The following is a 21,453-nucleotide window of genomic DNA, read 5'->3' on the forward strand; positions in this document are numbered from 1 at the left end:
GAAGACAGCATAGATAAGACAAGTAGTGACTGTGGCATCTTACTACACTGATGGATAGTGACTGCAATGGGACTTGAGGGGAGACTTGATAATATGGCTGAATGTAGTAACCACATTGCTTTTCATGTGAAACCTTCGTAAGAGTGTACAATGATATCCTAATATAAACAAACAAACCAACAAACAAACAAAAAATAAAAAACATAAGCAGATATTCACCTGCACCTATCTGCTCTGCTGCAGGTTTCCAAACTTTTCTTAATAGGCTAATTTCCCCATTTTCCCCAGAAAAATGTCTCTTGCCTGTTTTGTCCTCTTAAATGCTGACATTAAACATAAGATCTTCTGTTTAAAGGGGGTAACATGCTTAAGACATTATTTGCTCTGTTTTTTAAAAAGTATGCACATAGGGAACTAGAAGCAAATATAAATATGTACAACCATTACCAGTGTTTAGCCCTTTGTGGTGGGAATATTTTCTCCATTACACTTTTCAAATCACATCACCCCCACCTTCATTTGTACAGAAATGTAAAAAGGCCAGGACACAAACTAGTGTCAACAAGAATCAACTCTGAGAGACGACTCCCCCATTATTACTGCTACTCTTCAACTCTCCAAAATTTCTACAAGGTGTGATTTTAATAGTCAAAAAACAAAAATCCACTTTCAAATTTAAGTTATAAGCAGTAGCAAACATTCTAAAGTAGACTTAATCACACATAGGTTATCTAGTGTTGAACCCTTTTAAGGGAAAGAGTTATTCAAATCCACTATTTATTTAATCTTGTATCTTAAATACTCTTGTTTAAATAACAAATTCATACAAAAATTAGAAGATCCTCATAAGGCACGTGGTCCTCAAGATTTAGCTACACATTGGAATATGCTATCACAACTGCCAAGAACCTTTTCTGATGAGTGGGAAACATTAATTAATGTTTAGGCATATATGGTTTAATTCAAGAGACTTGTTCTATTATGTGTAAAGTATTTTTCTTGAACTACAATTAAGGACCGATTATAATTTGTTCTTGATACGTAAAATCCTGCTTCTGCTAGAATTCCTCTAAGTAACACCTAGTGAAGCGACATCCATGGCAGAAGTTCCCAATGCTGCATGTCAGAAGCACCTGGAGTGTACTTTAAAAACAGAAGTGCTATATTAGAAAGTGACAAGTGTTACAGAGAAAAACACAACAAAGAAGGGGCTCAGAAAAGGAAATGCTGGGTCGGGAACTGCAATTTTACATAGGATGCTTGGTGATGGAGGGCCTCAAAACGAAGTGAAAGGAGGTGAGGGTGGAGCCATTCAGTGTCCGGGGAAGAGTGTCTTTGCAGAGAAACAGTCAAGTGCAAAGTGCACCAGGAGTTTGTTGATGTGCTTGAAGACCAGCAAAAGGACTGGTGAAAGGGTGGCAGGGTGAGTGAGGAGTGGAAGGCTGGACAGAAGGTCAGAGGTAATGAGAGTGGTGGGCCCTTTAAGGATGCTGGCTTTCATTCTAGGTAGGGTGGGAATCATGGAGACAAGTACTACAAAGGTGATATATACAAATCCCTAAATTTTTTTTTTTTTTAAGTCTCCTCTCCTATAAAAGGCTTATTGTGAATGGCTGAATCAGGTCTCAGCTCCTCGGTGCTGGGGAGAGGCTGTTGTCTCTCGTACAGTAAGAAAGAAGCTTCAGCAATCTGATGCCACAGGGAATCCTCAAAGGTGTTAGTCAAGGAAACAGAGTGAAAGAGTAAAACTGTCTCTGAAAGATTAAGGTGCCTCCCTCCTCATAGGAAGCTTGGAGGTTATATTTGGAATCAATATAGTTTCCACACTGTTTTCAACTTCATCTAGATTCTGGCTTGGTTGAGTCCAAGAGCACATAATAGAGTGAGCCAAAATGGACTTAGTAAACATATTCTTTAGTAATAAATGGGTTGGAGCCCAGTCCCCAGTGCCCTTGCTAAGTATTAAACACCATCTGAGTTCTGCGATGAGAGCAGACTCAGACTGGAAAGAGAAAGGCACTAACAGGGAGTTGGGGTCTAGTTCCCAACTCTGCTATTAACTGAAGGCTCAGGGCAGGTCACTTCACTTCTGTGGGTCTGTTTCTTTACCTGCAAAGAGAAAAGGCTGGACTCTATCATCTTCAAAACCTCCTTTCTTACTCTGTTTATAAAGAAGACTATCAGCTCGAAAAATCTATGATTTAATTTACAATGGCCAGAGTGCTGAGAACAGAAGACTTAAGGGGCAATGTCCAATGGTTACATCCACCAAGGAAATTAATTTTATAAGGCACATTTTTAGGTACAGAAATATTCTGGAGCATAAAAACTACCAACATACTAAAATACTAAAAAGAGACACAAAATCTGCTGACTATTTCAAAGTAGGCAGAAACAAGAGTTTATAACCTTGCTTTGAGGAATAAGCACAGCTAGACTAATTCTAACACAAAAACAACTTCCAGACTACAATAATCTCTTACTATACCAGGCTTTTTCAGTTGTTAGAAAAATACCCACAGCAAATAAACAGAAAGGAGCATACGTATCTTCTTTACATTTGTTCTGGTACTAGCTGTGGGCAGCATTTCTGGCACAGCCACTTACATTCTGGATAATGATGGCAACAAAGGAACTTCTGGAAGAGGAGGGGAGGAAACTGAGAAAGAAAAGGCTAGGAATTCACAGAAGGAAAGTTCTCAGGACTGAGCGTGTTTGCCCTGGCATGTTTTCCTTCCTTTTGGCAATGCTATCACCACACTAATGAATATGTCTGCAACAAGAGAATTTTCCCAACGCTTGTTTCCATTCAACCAGGAACTATTTTGAAGATATTTTAAGAAAACATTTTGAAAATTGCTTTTATGAAAACATGATAAGTGGAAGCAAGTCATTTTTAATCTACATGATTTAAGATTTATTCACTACATTTTCTAATGATATGTTTCAGTGATTTGACCAGACAAACTTCAAAATTCTTGTTTAAATCTTTTGGATGAGTATTCTCTAGCAAGGCTCAAACACTTGTAAAAAAGGGAGATAACAGGAACAAACGTTTAGCTAAAAAGCTCACCATCTCTGTCCCCTATCTTTTCACAGAAGGAAATTAGGTGATTTATAATTCTGGAGGAAGAATCTAAATCATACTTAGCTGATACAAAACTACACTATTTAAAAAATAAAAGTACAGATTAAAATAGAAAAATATGCCATGTTTTTGCACGTTCGAGTACTCAACATCTCTAGAATGACAAATGTCTTAACCCATGGGCTAATAGGCAGAGAAAGTAATGTGATGCCGAGTCATGCTGAAAACTGGTTTCTATGTCAGACTATTCCTGTGTCCAATCCCGCAAGGGGATCTGTACAAAGCTGTACACATTTTTGAGTAACTTTATACAGTGGGTCAATATGTGAACAAAAGAGGCAAATCTACATGTTTTCTACTTTAGTTTCCTTCATTTGTGAGGATATTTTTAATGATCAAATTTATGGACAGAATGAAATCCCTAGGGCTAGGCATGTACCCAAAAATGTCCTTCAGAATAATCTTGGAGAAATTAGAAGTCAAACAAGTGATTCATGAAACAGAGTAAATCCATCCTAAGGCAAACAGGTGAAAAGCGCCCAAGGCAAAAATCATAGCTCTATCCCAGGGATAAAACCACCTCTACTGCACAAGGCTGAGGCAGCTGTGGCTGACGCAGTTTAATTCTAAGCTTATGGATTCCTGTGAGAAAACAGTTTAGTGAATATATCAAATTATTCCGATATTCTATCTTCAGGACAAATGCCCACATCAAGTAGGCCATTCAGAATCAAACTGATAATTCTATTTTTTTTTAAGTAGATATAATTGTTTAAACTTTATTTATCAAAAATTGAACCTTATCTCCCTTAGGAGTATCTCAGGCCATACATTTTTTAAGGGAAAGTAACTTGGATCTCTATTCCTAGCATGCAGGAGGTGACCAGAGTTGGGGTGTTCCAGCTAAAAAAAATGGGTGGGGATGCTGCCAGCTTTGTGAACTGGTGCACACTTGGATAGATTTTCATCTTACCCCAGTCAGCCCAGCCCAGCCCGTGACAGCCTGCGCCTGGGCAAAAGTCTCTTCTGAGAGCTGAGCCTTTCCTACTCAGGAGAGATGGACCCGGGCCAGTCTCTTCCCGGGTGAGGAACAAGCAAGAAGCTCACTCTCAATGCCCTGTGTCATGGGAGCTTCTGAACTGATCCTGTGTGTGTTCAGGAGATCTAAACTCAACAACGGGTACTCTTTTCTGTTTCTTCCTTTCTCTCTGATAATATGGAATCTGAGGAATGAGTTGGCTGGATAATAAAAGCTCATTTATAACTAAGAAAAGGTGAAGTGTTACCCTTCAACAGCATAACCTTTCTACCAACCTAGCCAATTACCAAAGCCTGCAACCTTAAATCTACTCTTCTGTAGTTTCATGTTTGGAAGATTGTCATTTCTTTCCTGTCTCCATAGTACATCTTTCACTCTCCTGGTCATTCATACAACCACACTGCAGCAGGCAGTATTTATTTTCTTGGTCATAGGCAGTAGAGTACACTGGACTTGAAACTGTGACAATTTCAAGTCTCTGCCACTCTTAGTAAACAAAGTCATGGTCAAAGATCAGGTTCCAGTGACACTGCCTATGTTCCACCCTGGGAGCCTTGGGCAAGTTGACAGTTACTGTATCTCTTTGCTTTTCTGTTACCTTATTCATAAAGCTAGGTTGAATAATGGTATCTGCACATCACAGGACTGTCATGAAGATTAAACATTAATGTGTGTCCAACATCTGACCAGTAACAGTATAGTAAGGCCTCAATAATGTCACTATCAGCTTCATGAGCTCACGCAAGGAATTTCACCTCACTTTCCTCATCTGAAAAATGAAAATACTTGCTCCTACATATCCATCTCTTAATCCTTCAGGAGTTGTCAAGAGCATTAGAGGGTATTTTGATTATGGAGTATTTGGTTTCCATAAACCCCATCACCCTGGAAATGGAAAGTACAGTGACTCTAATATTATCATTAAGGAGACCATTCTGATTGCATTTAGTATAGAGGAAAAAAGACATTAGAGTGGAAACCAGAAGGCAGACTCTGCAACTAGTTAGTAGTAATATATCTCTGCCTTCCTGAGCCTCAATTTACTATCCTTAAAATGAGGCAACTGGATGATATAATCTCTGAAGTCCCTTCTGGCAATACAGTTTTCACCAACACAAGGAATATGAACAAATCTTAGATGGTGTGAACAAGCTTTTCAAAGGGAACTAGGGCATTACTAGTATTTGTTTTTAAAATAATTTCAGTTTAACTAAAGAAAAAAAAAAAAGCCAAGAATACATGTTTTCATTATGATAGTAATCCTAAAGGGGAAGGAATGGATTTAATGCTGAAAACTGTCAGAATAAATAACCAGCTCAAAAGGTCACCTACTATGATCAAGTAAAAACTAACCAAACAACAAGTTACACAGAACTTTTAAATAGCAAATGGAAAGATTATATAATAATGAATTGCCAAATACAGAATTAAACTAACATTAGCCAGCTTCAAGGAAATGGACAGACCATCTGATAGATGCAAGCCATGTACAAAGACAAGGCTACCCTTAGAGGAGGCCTGGGTGAGGGGGAGGTGAAGCTACTATTATTACTCTGGCTAATAGCAAGATGACTGAGTAATTTAGATATTATAGACCACTAACAGGTTTTTCATTAATAGGCCCAATGTTGATACTGGCTTCTGTTGCTGAGAACTTCAGCGCATGGCCTCCAGTAGGCTCTCTCCCTCAACTGCTGTCATTTTTAGCAACATGATCACCCATACCACACACTTAAAACCCTGGCCTCTCAGTTCCTTAAGCTTCTACTTGGTGATCACTCCTCGATTCCATTTCATTTCCATTCCTAGGACATACCTTGAACTTTATCGTCTCTACGAACAGCTTCACCTCCACAGTAACAAGTTCAGACATTCTCTCTCCTAGCAAACTCCCATCCTTGTCAAAGAGCTTCCCTCCCAAGAACAATTCTTTTACCTGTGAATTCTAATCCACTGGGCCTTTTCCTTCCTACCTACCAGCCTTCCTATCCTTACCCTCTCCTTACTTAAGATTTAAGAGCCATCACCATCATCCCTCTCTAGTAATTTTCTGTGAATCCCTTGCCCTTCCCTTCCAAAATGCCCATCCTCAACTGCAGGAAACCAATCATTCACATCCTGTATATCTGGACTTGAGGATAACACTAGGAAGACATGCACTCACTCAGTATGCTTCCTCAAAACAGGCAACGAATCAGAGCCCTGAGCTGGGCAGAAGGGTTTTTAGTAAAACAGACCTAGGGACTGCCTGCCTTCATGGAGTCTGTATCTACTGGGCTGCCAGGGACAAACAAGTAAACAAATATCTCAACTTTAAGAAGTATGCTCCATATCTTTTGTCAATTTCCCTCTCTCCATTCTCTGGCAGCTAGCTCTCCCATTACTCAAGGGCACATTTACCTTTATTCTGCACATCTCCCATTCCCTTTGTTCCTCCATTTCTCACAATGACTTAACAGCCCTGCCCATATTCTTTGAGAAAATGGGAGCCAGTTGGCAGGAGCCCGCCTTTTCCCCAACAAAATCCTCCCTGCACACATGTGCTTTTCTCCTGCCTCAGTAACTAATCCAGATGTTCCATCTTCTCAAACACCAGTCCTCTATTTGTGCTCTCATCTTGTCCCTTCCTCTGTCTCAAAAGCATTGCTCCTTCAACTTTCCTCCTGACCTCTAGCATCACCAAACCTTCTCCCCTATTAGACAACTTCCTACAATGAGCATATAAACATCCTTCAGAACCTCGCATTTAAGAAATAAAAAACAAAACCTTCCTTTTGTCTTCCTTTAGGATTTACCACATTGGTATGCTTTCCTTAATTAAAGCCAAATTACTTCAAAGCAATGTATGCCTACACCAGAGTTTCTAAGCCTTGGCACCCTGATCCAAACCACCGTTATCTATACTTTTTCCTCAGAACAGTAGAGTGATCATTAAAACCTGCTTAAAACTTTGCAATGATTTTCTCATGACCTTAAAAATAAAACTCAACCCTTTAATCTGGCCCTCGCTCTCTACATCTCACTCTTCACCTTTCTCTCCCTTGAGCTTGCTAAGGGCCTTTTCACCTTGGGGCTTTTGTCCTCACAATTTCTTCTGCCTGGAATGCTCTCATTCCTGATCTTGGATCATCAGGGCTGGCTCTTTTTTTTTTATTTTTCCTTTTCACTTAAATCTCAGCTTAAATTTGTCAGAGACGCCCTTCCTGAACACCTAATCTAAGGCAGCTATTGCATCAATTCCATCACATCATTTCTCTGCAAAAGCTAAAGCTCTGAAGACATTTTAAATTTTGCTTTATCTTCTGCCCCTCAAAGAATGTAAGGGTCACAGGAGGTATTTGTTCACTTCTGTATCCTTAAGCACCTTGAATAACAACCTGTACATAGTCTGTATTTGAATAATTTGTAGAGCTGATTAGAAGAAATTATATAAGATGTATCCATTTTCTGAGACGTAGGTTCTGCCTCCATGGCCAAACATCTTTAAAAAAGATCCATCCTGAAAAACTTCATTTTCAGAACACCAATAAAAAAAAGAGAGCTTTAAACAATAACTTACATTCTCAAAGTGTTATCTAAAATGTTACAAAACATTCCTATTAGAACCTTGTTTCTCTCTACAGGAATTCAAAAGATAGAGATCACTACACAGTAGCAATTATATAACTATTTGAGACAGGAACTAAATTCAAACCCAAGGTCATGAAAACAGAGAAGTATATAGGTGATCTTAATGGAATTTTCCTTCTTCAGTCTAAGAATTCATTCTATTTGTGGAAATACAGTGGTCCAAGTAGGCCTTTGTTAAATAACTAACCCAAAACCTATCATGAATGACACACTCTACTGCAAATCCTGGTCTACCCCTAACTACAAAGGCCTCACTGAAGTTACTGGGAGCAGTAGTTCCTGAGGGGGTAATTGTACAATGTTTCCATCTAGGAAGATACAAAGTAATAAAATGATAAACACTCTAAACTCTACAGTTAATATAACCAGACCATATTATAAAACTCCACTCCCAAAATACTGTAAGGTCTTTCCTGGACATAGTGAAATAAATTTATAATGCCGTAAGAGTCTGCTACTCTGATAATCAAAGAGGTCAAATCACTTCCCTTCATCACTGGTGCAACTAAAAAGAATATGGTACACTGATTATTAGAGTATCTGTAATTAAGAATCTATGGCAGATTGGGAGATTTAGAAGGTACTCTAACAGGTCATCTAGTCTAGTTTCCCTTGCAACAGGATAATCTAAGTAATCCTATTTAAGATAATAGCCTGACATTATTGTAAAGATCACTGGTATATATAGCTCAATATAGTATTCTAACTATTGTTACTGCTCATAACTTTTTCATTTTGTCTCTATTTATTCAAATGAGTTTTGCTAGCTCTTGCTATATGCTTACTGACATCAAATTCTATTGTGGATGAGCTTGTTTTTTTTTCCCCTGGCTATGTTATCAACATTCAGCAAATAATTTAGCAGTCCATCCAGGATCCTGTTGTCAACAAACTAGTCCTCTTAAGCACTCAGCTTTGGTATCTTCAAATTGCAATGCAGACAAACAATGCATACAGCTTGCTCCTAGGAGAGGGTTCTCCTCCTCATTGTTAATATGGGTAGTATTAAAAAAGTAGTTCCTAGACTTGTTAGCTGGATCCTACAACATAGTTTTCTATTTTTAGAAAGTATAAATGGCAACAGAGTTCCCATGCTGGTCTTAAAGTTATTTCCAGAAGATTCTAAAATACTCTATAGTTCTATTTTAAATTAGTAGATGCAGTTCCTTGACAACTTAATTTTCTGTTGAGTGCTAGTGTTTCAGTAGGTGTGATCTGGTGGAGATCCTGCAAGGGGGACTTCAAGGTACTTTCAAGACCTATAGAAACTAGAAGTCTCTAATATATATGCCTGTATTTTATTAAGAGACATACTTCTTTCTCCCTTGGCTTAGGTTTATCAAAAATATTACTGTTAATATTATGAGCTATGAGCAGGGGCCTTTCTTGGCTCATATGAAGAGAAAATGGAGTGAGGGGGAACACAAGTGGAAGAGTCAGATGGAAAAGGGAAGTAGACAAGACTTGCTTCAAGTAATAGCCCAGGAAAAAGGAAAGGAGGGAAGAATAGGTGTGTGTAAAAGTGTACAGGTAGTACCCAGGATGGAGAAAACTAAACCTAAGCAGAAAGACAGCAGAACAGCGTCTTACAACTGTGTACACTTACATGCACACATAAAATTGAAAGGAAAAAATAAAGGAAGCTGGTGAAAAATACAGGTTATTTCTTGTTTTTGTTTGGTTATTTCTTATTTTTATAAAAAACTGCTCTACATTACCCTCTTTATGTACGTGATCATCATCTTTATTTCACGTGCAGAGCAACTGTAGAAGTCTGTTTTCTTTGGCAAAAGCTTTCTCTTAATAGATGAGCACATGTAATGATTTTTGAAAACAACGTGGAGAGGTATGGAATATGGCAGTCTCTGTAGCAACTTCTTTGCACAGAACAAAATGGACTGGGGATTACTTGGGGTTTTGAAAGAGTATTTCTAAAGTCCTTTTGTGTATCTTCACATCTGAAGCTTTGTAAAGACTATATTCTCAACACAGGAAACACAACCTTTCTGGTAAAAGCCTATCTCTTCCACGCACTCTCTTCCTCAATTGAGGTGCTGACTCACACCTCTCCTTTATGTTGATCTTCTATTTAGTCAAAGCCTAATAGATCCTTCTGAATGATCCCCTAGAATGCCACATATTCCCTGAGTTTTTAATACAGTGGTCAGTATCAAACATGTAGAGATCATTTAATTCCAGTATCTCATTTTCTAGAAGAGGAAACAATGGTTCAGATTGAGTATCATTCTCACAGTCAAGGAGAACAAGGACCAGACCACTCTTTCTCGATAACGGTCCACTGATCAATCACATTCTCCTAACTACATAGCTGGTGATACCTATTGGCACTGCTAAGCATTCTAGGAATGCTTCTAAATAGATAAAAGTTAAGCCAGAGCTGTCAAATAAATCCAGAACTTAAAGATTCAATGTGATTTATTTCAAAGCAGTCTCTCTGGAAAGCTATGCAAATATTTCAGTGATGTCACAACTGATGCAGTAACTTTTGTTAATTTCCCTTTGAAGCACCCATAGGGTCAGTTTACAAGAAAATCATAACCCTTGAACTTAAGTCATAATCATAATATCACTTTACATGCCAACTGATGTTACTCATTTTTTCCATTCACCTTATTCTCTGGGATAAAATAACATTTAGCCATTTCAGAAATGTTTATCCAGCTTCAAAGCATCAAAATTTGCCATCATTTATGACAAAGATAATGTAAAATTCCAGAAAATGAGTTTAAGATGTTTGAAACAATGATAGCATTGTAAGAGTAGGTTTACAGCCTCACAAGTGTCTGTCCATACTCCTTCTGCTTCCAATGAGGATTTGAGATGGCTTTATTACTATTTTGAAAAAAAAAAAAAAAACACATTTAATGATGTAACTTGTTTTTTAAAAGGACGTTTTTAGTTACATCTCATGCAATCACGTAACTACTGAAAACTCTCTGAACTTTATTCAGTGGATATCCCAAAGAACATACCAAATTATATTGAATATATACTGAGATATGCACAGGAAAATGTTTTGAAGTACATACATCAGAATGTCAATAATGATAAGCACTGAGGGAGAGGGTTATGAGACATTTTGATTTTCCTTTATTTCTTTTCACCTGAGACTTTCTTATAGTTCTAAGGATACAGAGCATTTAGTCAATTAAAAAACACATACATATCTCAAAAGAGTATGCATACATATTTTAAAATTCAAAAACCTAAGCACTAAAGATGCTAATCTAAATCTGTACATCTTTATGTTTAAGAGCTCAAAATTTGGCTTAGGAAGAAGGGCATGCCAGCCTAGATACTACAAAGGCAGGTTTAAAAAGCATTAGAAAGGAAAAATCACTATGGACACCACAGAAATATAAAGAACTATTAGAGAATACTATGAAAAATTATATGGTAACAAACTGGATAACCTAGAAGAAATGGACAACTTTCTAGAAAAATACAACCTTCCAGGGCTGACCCAGGAAGAAAGAGAAAATCTGAATAAACCAATTACCAGCAAAGAAATTGAACTGGTAATCAAAATACTACCTAAGAACAAAACTCCTGGACCAGAGGGTTTCACTGCTGAATTTTATCATACATTTAGTGAAGATCTAATATCCATCCTCCTTAAAGATTTCCAAAAAGTAGAAGAGGAGGGAATACTCCCAAACTCAGTCTATGAGGCCAACATCACTCTAATACCAAAACCAGGCAAAGACACCACAAAAAAAGAAAATTACAGACCAATATCCCTAATGAAAATAGATGCAAAAATACTCAACAAAATATTAGCAAACCAAATTCAAAAATACATCATAAAGATCCATCCATCATGATCAAGTGGGATTCATCCCAGGGATGCAAGGATGGTACAACATTCAAAAATCCATCAACATCATCCACTACATCAATAAAAAGGACAAAAATGACAGGATCATCTCCATGGATGCTGAAAAACCATTTGACAAAATTCAACATCCATTCATGATAAAAACTCTCAACAAAATGGGTATAGAGGGCACGTACCTCAACACAATAAAGGCCATATATGACAAACCCACAGCCAACATTATACTTAACAGTGAGAAGCTGAAAGCTTTTCCTTTAAGATTGGGAACAAGACAAGGATGCCCACTTTCCCCACTGTTATTCAACATAGTACTGGAAGTCCTGGCCATGGCAATCAGACAACACAAAGAAATAAAAGGCATCCAGATTGGTAAGGAAGAAGTCAAACTGTCACTGTTTGCAGATGACATGATACTGTACATAAAAAACCCTAAAGAATCCACTCCAAAACTACTAGATCTAATATCTGAATTCAGTAAAGTTGCAGGATACAAAATTAGTACACAGAAATCTGTTGCATTCCTATACACTAATGATGAACTATCACAAAGAGAAATCAGGAAAACAATTCCATTCACAATTGCATCAAAAAGAATAAAATACCTAGGAATAAACCTAATCAAGGAAGTGAAAGACCTATACTCTGAAAACTACAAGACACTCATGAGAGAAATTAAAGAACATACCAATAAATGGAAACACATCCTGTGCTCATGGATAGGAAGAATTAATATTGTCAAAATGGCCATCTTGCTAAAGCAATCTACAGATTCAAGCAATCCCTATCAAAATACCAACAGCATTCTTCTACAAACTGGAACAAATAGTTCTAAAATTCATATGGAATGACAAAAGACCCCAAATAGCCAAAGCAATCCTGAGAAGGAAGAATAAAGCAGGGGGAATTACGCTTTCTGACTTCAAGCTCTACTACAAAGCCACAGTAATCAAGACAATTTGGTACTGGCACAAGAACAGATGCATAGACCAACGGAATAGACTAGAGAGCCCAGACATAAACCCAAGCATATATGGTCAATTAATATACAATAAAGGAGCCATGGATATACAATGGAGAAATGACAGCCTCTTCAACAGCTGGTGTTGGCAAAACTGGACAGCTACATGTAAGAGAATGAAACTGGATCGCCTAACCCCATACACAAAAGTAAACTCAAAATGGATCAAAAACTTGAATGTAAGTCATGAAACCATAAAACTCTTAGAAAAAAACATAGGCAAAAATCTCTTGGACATAAACATGAGCAACTTCTTCATGAACATTATCTCCCTGGGCAAGGGAAACAAAGGCAAAAATGAACAAGTGGGACTATATCAAACTAAAAAGCTTCTGTACAGCAAAGGACACCATCAATAGAACAAAACAACATCCTACAGTATGGGAGAATATTTTCAGAAATGACATACTGATAAGGGGTTGACATCCAAATTATATAAAGAGCTCATGCACCTCAACAAACAAAAACCAAATAAGCCAATTAAAAAATGGGCAGAGGAGCTGAACAGACAGTTCTCCAAAGAATAAATTCAGATGGCCAACAGACACATGAAAGATGTTCCACATTGCTAATCATCAGAGAAATGCAAATTAAAACCACAATGAGATAACTCACACCAGTTAGGAATGCCACCATCCAAAAGACAAACAACAACAAATGTTGTCAAGGATGTGGAGAAAGGGGAATCCTCCTACACTGCTGGTGGAAATGTAAATTAGTTCAACCATTGTGGAGAGCAGTATGGAGGTTCCTCAAAAAACTCAAAATAGAAATACCATTTGGCCCAGGAATCCCACTCCTAGGAATTTACCCTAAGAATGAAGGAGCACAGTTTGAAAAAGACATATGCACCTCTATGTTTATCACAGCACTATTTATAATAGCCAAGAAATGGAAGCAACCTAAGTGTCCATCAGTAGATGAATGGATAAAGAAGATGTGGTACATATACACAATGGAGTATTACTCAGCCATAAGAAGAAATCAAATCCTACCATTTGCAACAACATGGATGGAGCTAGAGGGTATTATGGTCAGTGAAATAAGCCAGGCAGAGAAAGACAAGTATCAAATGATTTCACTCATCTCTGGAGTATAAGAACACAGAAAAAACTGAAGGAACAAAACAGCAGCAGACTCTTAGAACCCAAGAATGGCCTAACAGTTACCAAAGGGAAAGGGACTGGGGAGGATGGGTGGGAAGGGAGGGATAAGGGGAAAAAGGGGTATTACGATTAGCACACATAATGTAAATGTAGCCAGCGGGGAGAGGGGACGGGGGTGGACACGGGGAAGGCAGTATAGCACAGAGAAGACAAGTAATGACTCTATAGCATCTTACTACGCTGATGGACAGTGACTGTAATGGGGTATGTGGTGGGGACTTGATAATAGGGGGAGTCTAGTAACTATAATGTTGTTCATGTAATTGTACATTAATAATACCAAAAAAAAAAAATTTGGAAAGGTGGCCATGCCCTAGAGCAGCCTTCAGGGTGCAGACAGCCTATTCTCTTAGAGATGAGCAAGGAGAAGAGAGGAAAACTCCTTTGTTGTTCTGTCTTTTATGAACAGAAATTGTGTAACAGGCAAGGAAACAGACTACTCAGATTAAAGGTCTGGACATTCAAAGATTCAAAAGTTAAGTTTCTTCCCCTGGCAAAATTAGCCTGACCACATTAACAGAGTATATATAGCATTGAAGTGTTTTTGTTCCTGTTTTCTGTTTGAATAAATTAGTTGTAAACAAACAACAACAACAACAACAAAATACTAGTCTCCAACGACAGGAGGTAGATAAATGGTTGCCTGGGGTCAGGAGTGGGGCAGAGGATTGACTGGGAAGAGGCAAAAGAAACTTTTTTGGTGATGGAACTATTCCACATCTTGATTGTGGGTATATCAATAAAAATAAGCAAACATTTGTCAAAAAAAATAAAAAAGCATAGAGGTTGGATTTATCTTATCTCCTTGCCCTTCTGTAAAATTGTACAACTATACAACTCAAAAAGGAAATCTTGTCTATTCTAAGCAAGCTACTACCTCTCAAAATGTTTAAAGCACATTCCAACAGTAATTACATTGTTGACGACCTAAATATGGGTCATCCTACACAACAGATTAAAACTCTCTTATGCAATCTTCCTTTGGAGGAAACAAGAACAGCTTGTACAAATATTTCAACTAGATCTACTTCCCTAAGAGAAGAGAGTACACATTTGTAGGTATCACCAAGTTCTAAAAGCACACAGAAAGGCAAAGGAAAATTTGTGAAGAAGTTAAATTAGCCTAGTCATTTGTTCCAACCAATTTCACATTACATCACTAATTTAAGAAAGTTTCTAGGCTTCTGTTGTGTTATTAGTTAATAAATAAACAATGTCTAAAGTTTAGATATTTTTATTTTGAAAGTTATGATGCAACAATTTTATCACCTGGAAGAACATGTTAAGAGGATATCTGAGAGGTAACTACCTTTCTACAGGATATATAATTGCATTACTATAGGTTTCAAAAGGCTATGTTGTTTCCTTTCTGACTAGGAATTCTAGGCTGACAAAACTAGATTTAGCATGCCAACTTTTAGTCTTTACCAAGCACTTATGAAACATATATGAATGAATTTATATGGTTTGAACAGTCTGTTTGTAAAGGTTTAAAGATCATACCACTGAACTACATCAAAGTTTAAAATAAAATGCCTGTTACAGAAACACCCTAACGGAGATGGGGAACCACATGACAGAAAAGCACTCCCAAACTGAGAAAAACCTCCATTCCACCATCCTGGATTGGAACTGGGAACGGGCTGTTGCCCCAACGACACAAGTATTAAGTCACTTAAGATTGTCTTAACACTGCCTCAACAACTCCTTTCTATTTCACTGCCTGATGACTCTAAAATTCAGAGGCCCTTGCAGCAATGGGGAAATTTCCAATTCAATTTTCAGTAAAGTATTTTCTTGATTATTGAGCTTAGAAAATCACCTAAGGGACTTTAAGAGGAAATCACCAATTTATTCTTAAAGTGGGCACTACCAAGTTCCCAGCCTAAGAAGGAATTACAGATGTTCTATAGCATTTTTATAGCACAAAGCTCTAAAGCATGTGAAGTAGCTGCTGCATTTGACCAGGAATTAGCCTGTGACTATCCTAACTTTTCCACAACTTTCATCCTAGACAGAAATGTGAAGGCCTAGAATCAAAACAAAGTTCAGAATGTTTTTGATTTCCCTGTTTTCAAAATCCCTTTTGCTGGTGTTTAAATTCCAAGACACCTGACATTAGTGCCAAAGATAAGATGTTTGAACTCTGGCCATTCTGCACACGAGGCTTAGCATGACTGTCAGAGAATGTGCAATATATTCCAATTTTATTTTCTGCTTTCTTAAAATTGGTCAATATTTTATGATATTTTAAAATCATCTACAGAATGAAACTTTTAAAAGCTTGCTTGTTAGCTAAATTACTGCCTTCTACAATCTGGAAATATTTATATGCGTCGACCTTCAATCAAGTATACCTCTGTAGCATCAATGCTAACATACATAAATTGTCACTAAGTGCCTTAATCAGAGTGACAGATGAACACCATTGATTAGGGCACAAGGAAGATAAGGTGAGGGAAAATTACCTCTTTATACAGTCCCACTGAGGTTTCTACTTTACTTTCTTTAGCTGTTTAGAGTGGGCTACAAAGATTGGAGCGCTGAGAATGGAGGACAGTCATTTCATTGTTAGGTACCCCAGACTTGGAGTGAACAAATGCAAAGTAGGATATAGAGATGATTTTTAAATGACAGAATTAGGATAGACACTATAGAATATTAATTCCAACAATCTTGCATTTAAAATGCAATTTACAATATGTTTATTATCTTACTGCTAATAGCTTGAATGGACAGTGCATCTTACAATTGTTTGTTTAATCTGACACTGAAAAATAGAAAAATCATGATATAGTCATTATGATCATGTGAGGGTAGGCACAAACATGCAAAAGGTATAATTTTTTAAATTTTACTATCACTGAAATACAATCTTATATTGGTTTCAAGTATAGAACACAGTGGTTCAACAGTTACCTGTATTATTAAATCCTTACCCTCACTAGTGCAGTTACTATCTGTCAATATAGGAAGATGTTATAGAATCACTAGCTATATTCTCCATGCTGTAATAGCAAAGAATATATTTAATGAAAGTACCCCAAAAAGTTACTAATTAATTAACCAAAGTCAAATAAGGAAAATTTCAGTTAAGTAACCATTTCTGGAATTATTTCCTACAAATACAGGATTTTCCCCCCTTTTTCTTTTTGATTGCAACACTCTGAAAGGAGAGAAACTGGGTAGTTACATACCTATAGATGGAGATTTGAAAGGGTATTTATCAGGAAGATCAACTCTAACTTTCCATACTCCGCCTTCATATGGTGCTGAAATGAAGTAAAAATGTTCAACATTAGAACTGTGTCTCCAAATTAGAAAATAAGCCTCAGTCAAACATTAAATCCTAATCTCTTTTGAAAATGTTGCAAATTAACTCCTTCAAATGCCAGGGACCTCTTAGTAGATACTCCACATTCAGATTAATATACTTTTCTTTAAAAGATCCAAAGTTAGAAAATAAGCAAAGATTAATTTTCTCCTGATTCTTTAAAGTACTAAATACTACTGCATTAGTTGGTAAATACTGTCACACAGATAAAAAAGAGAAAAGCATATAAGGCAATTATGGTAACAGTAAGACTTCCTTACTGGTTATGAGTTCAATTAAATTTACTTTTCAGAAACTACACATACTACCATCTGTCTTTGATATTCTCATTGTCTATTAAGGAGTAGAGTAAAAGTCTGTAATAAAAGAACACATACCAACACGGGTACTTACTTCCTTGTGGTCCATAAAACTTCACTACAAATTCATTGAGTCCTCCCAGGATCGTAACCTCATGCTTACTCTCAATGCTAAGGTGAAAGGTAAAGGAAATTACACAGACTTTACATTACCTGGGAGAACTAAAGGTGACATCCCCAAGATATGCCATTTGAAGTACTACCAACATTTGATAAGACACTGATAGAATATAAAATATACTTATCAACTCTGGTAATTTAGAAGGCAATATATACTCTTGTGAAAAGAATATGAATGAGCTTTAGAGGCAGAGAAACTGGTGTTCCAACCCCAGGGCTGTTATTTACTAGGTTGGTTAGTTAGCCTAGACAAAATAACGTAAACTCATTCCCCGAGCTTTTGTTCTCTTTGTAAATAAGAAAAATACCACTTCGTAGGATTTGTGGGGATTAAATGGGTTAAATTTATAAAATGTATAAGACTGCATTTTGTATATAAGTAAATGAAAAATAGGCACTTTATTTTTCTCTGTACTCTCTTCTCCTAATTTATCCCCAGTGAGCCTTTAACACAAGTCCAGTATTCCCTTTAGTCAAATACAAATACTCAGTAAAACATGGATTATCCTAAACTTGAAATGTTGTGCTTCTAAAATTATGTATTAAGGAAAGTCCCCACAATTTTCTCCCTGGCTTAGAGAATAATCAAAATAATTAGGGATACAACCTTGCTACAAGTAGTACTGCCAATTCCAAAAGACCAGAACTTTTTTTTTCCCTCTAAAATCTTGCCTGCGGCTCAGCTGGCTTGAACAACATGGGGTTAAGCATGTCACCACCAACCTCCACACCACTAAAAAACCACATAGAACTTTTGACTCTCCCTAAATTAAACTACTAATAGCCTACTGTTGACCAGATACCATAGTCAGTGAGAGCATGTTTTCTGTTATATGTATGATATACTACATTCTCACAATAAAGTCAGCTAGAAAAAAGAAAATGTTTTTTCAAACTGTTGCAAATTTCCAAAATAATTTTCTAATATATTTATTCAAAAAACTCTCTCTATAAGTAGACCCACATAGTTCAAAGCCCATGTTAAGAACGAACAGCAAAGCGAAATAAGCCAGGCAGAGAAAGACAAGTATCAAATGATTTCAGTCATCTGTGGAGCGTAAGAACAAAGCAAAAACTGAAGGAACAAAACAGCGGCAGACTCACAGAACCCAAGAATGGACTAACAGTTACCAAAGGGAAAGGGACTGGGGGTAGAAGGTCGGGGTGGGTGGGAAGTGAGGAAGAAGGGGAATAAGGGGCATCACAATTAGCACACATAATGTAGGCGGGGGGCCACGGGGAAGGCAAGATAGCACACAGAAGACAAGCAGTGACTCTATAGCATCTTACTATGTTGATGGACAGTGACTGTGGTGGGGACTTGATAATGGGGGGAAATCTGGTAACCACAACGTTGCTCATTTAACTGTATATTAATGATACAAAAAAAAAAAAAAGCCAACAGTAAAATAATTTTCAACTACTCTCCCCTTCCTTCTAAACTTCCATCCTTCCTGGACTGGCCTCTAGGTTCTGATGTGCTCTAGGGCTCTAATCACGAGGGAGTAACACTTTAGTGTTCTCTTCCTCAGAAATTTACCTATCCTGGAGACTCCCAGTCTTTTAAGGTGCTAAGATTCAATTACAGAAACCAAACCAATCCATATCAGTACCAGAGAGCGCTACTGGTTTACTATCTGTTTTATGTCTCTGCTTTGTGGTCTAACTCAATAATGACTCTACTTACAGGAAATTTAGGGGTGGGGGCTTTGGGCAGCTGTCAAATCCCACTGCAACATTTAAAAACAAAAACAAAAAACTAACCGGATATGATAGACTAAGCCTGTCTTTCTCAGAGGTGCAAATTACACCTTAATTACATGCACTATTATATAACAGGAAAGAAGTCGAAGTAATTTTTAAATGACCTTTTAAATAGAGAAAAATGGTATTTTTAAAGGTTTGAAATTAAGTATTTGGCTCTCCAATGTCCTGTAGGCCACAGAACTGAGAAGCTAGGTGTATTTTTGGCAGTCCTTGACGAATGAGATATTAAATAAGATAATTTAGTCTATGCTAATTTGATGCCATTCTTTTCTAAATGAAAACTATTTTAATAACATGCACCTTGAAAGGATTCAAATAGTAGCCACACTGGAAAACTGGCTTCATTTTTCACTTGGTCAGATGACATACACATGCATGCTTTGGTGTACAAAATTCTTCCTGACAATTCACCCTCTGACACCCTGAAAAATATTCTAAAGCTAATGCTAATGTAATAAATAAAAGTATAGCACATTTTATTTTAAAGCTTAAAAAAATACCCTTCTGTTAAAAGTCAAATCTAGTTATAATAAACAAAATTAAATGCCAACAATAAAACCTTTGGGAAAAACAGACTTTTAAAAAATAATTCCCAAGAATGACACCAAGGCCATAAACCACAGAGATAAAGATTAGCAGATTGCAAGCATGCACACACATTTTAAGCTTTTATACTGTAAAAGACTTAAGTTAAAACAAACTAGGAAGAAAAAATAACAGATGACAAAAAAATGTGGATTTTTAAAAGTGAGTTGTTACAAAGCAGTAAGAAAAATTAGAAACACACTGAAAACAAAGAGGCCAGAGCAGGTAAGAAAACTGAAGTAAAATTAAGCTATAAGATGTTCAACTTATTACAGTTTAAAAGTAAGAAATTTTCTACTATAAATTCATAAAGATGAAAAAGAGCTGGATAAAACCTAGTGTTCAATGGAATACAGATTGGTACTCCTGAGGAAAAATTTAGCACTATATTCCAAAACTTAGTATGAATTTTCCTTTATTCAAACTTCACTTCCATGCTAGTGGGCATAAGATACAGTTTCAAGCACTTCGGAAAACTGTTGGCATGGAAACACTGCCCATACGCATACCCTATGTCCATCAGTGCCACTCCCAGTTGCTTATATTTTAAGCTAAGCTTTGTTCACCAAAACACATTTAAGAATGCTCATATCACTGCAATTCCCAAAACTTAGGTTACAACCCAAAGGTTCACCAACAATAAAGAGGATAAATTATGATACAGTAACTCAACAGGAATGTTGCACAGCAATAAAAAACAAATTGCTACACATAAATGTGTGAGTCTCACAGATATTATAGCGAGTCAAAGAACCAGATACCAAAGAGCACATATGATTCCATTTATGCACATTTCAAACAAGTTAAATGAATCAATGGTGCTAGAAATTAGGATAGTTGTTACCCTACTAGGGACTGTGCTAATTGGAAAAGGTTTGAGGGGGACTTCTATGGTGCTGCCGATTACACCTTTATTTACTGTTCAATTCATCACTGAGCTACAAAATGATTTGTGTACTTTCTGGTATATGTTATTGTTTAATAAAAAGTTTACTAAAAGTAAGTGGTTCTCATACATGTACAGATACACTTATTGGACTATTTGAAATTTTAAAATGGAAATAATCTAAATATTTATCAATAGAAAACTGATTAAATGAATTATAAAGCAGTAGGCTGCTACCAGTATCTACTAGTGTTTACCAGTGCCCTCTCCCAACCCAGGGTTCCTTAATGCTTGTTTCTGCCCAACTTGGGGTATCCAAAAGTAGTCAACTGGGTCAGACACTGGTGGCTCAGTGGCAGAATTCCCACCTCCCAGAAGCAATCACCTGAATACAGTAGTATAGTTATCCAGTATTCTAATACAGATACATATAGTATAGTACAGAATAAAGATATCCCAGCCATTGAACAAGACTAAATAAATTCACAAGGATAATGAAAGAACAGAGTAAGAGGATTAAATGAGTTTAACAAAAGAAGTCATAAACTAATTTTATAATATAAAAAATCTGCAGAGGTAGCATTCCCCATCAGAACTAGTAA

General features: G+C 36.9%; 1 protein-coding gene across 2 annotated transcripts in view; it reads right to left on the reverse strand.

The window, feature by feature from the left end:
• The window catches only part of UBE2H (ubiquitin conjugating enzyme E2 H), a 92,466-nt gene that overhangs the window by 20,322 nt on the left and 50,691 nt on the right, over positions 1 to 21,453 (reverse strand). For both annotated transcript variants that reach the window (XM_057504759.1, XM_036909040.2), the window contains exons 2-3: positions 17,528 to 17,604; positions 16,998 to 17,072 (exon numbers count right to left, since the gene is read on the reverse strand). In XM_057504759.1, coding sequence (XP_057360742.1) covers positions 16,998 to 17,072; positions 17,528 to 17,604 — 152 coding nt within the window. The remainder of the gene's footprint in view (positions 1 to 16,997; positions 17,073 to 17,527; positions 17,605 to 21,453) is intronic.

Source organism: Manis pentadactyla, chromosome 7, assembly GCF_030020395.1.
Source record: "Manis pentadactyla isolate mManPen7 chromosome 7, mManPen7.hap1, whole genome shotgun sequence".
NCBI lineage: Eukaryota > Metazoa > Chordata > Mammalia > Pholidota > Manidae > Manis > Manis pentadactyla.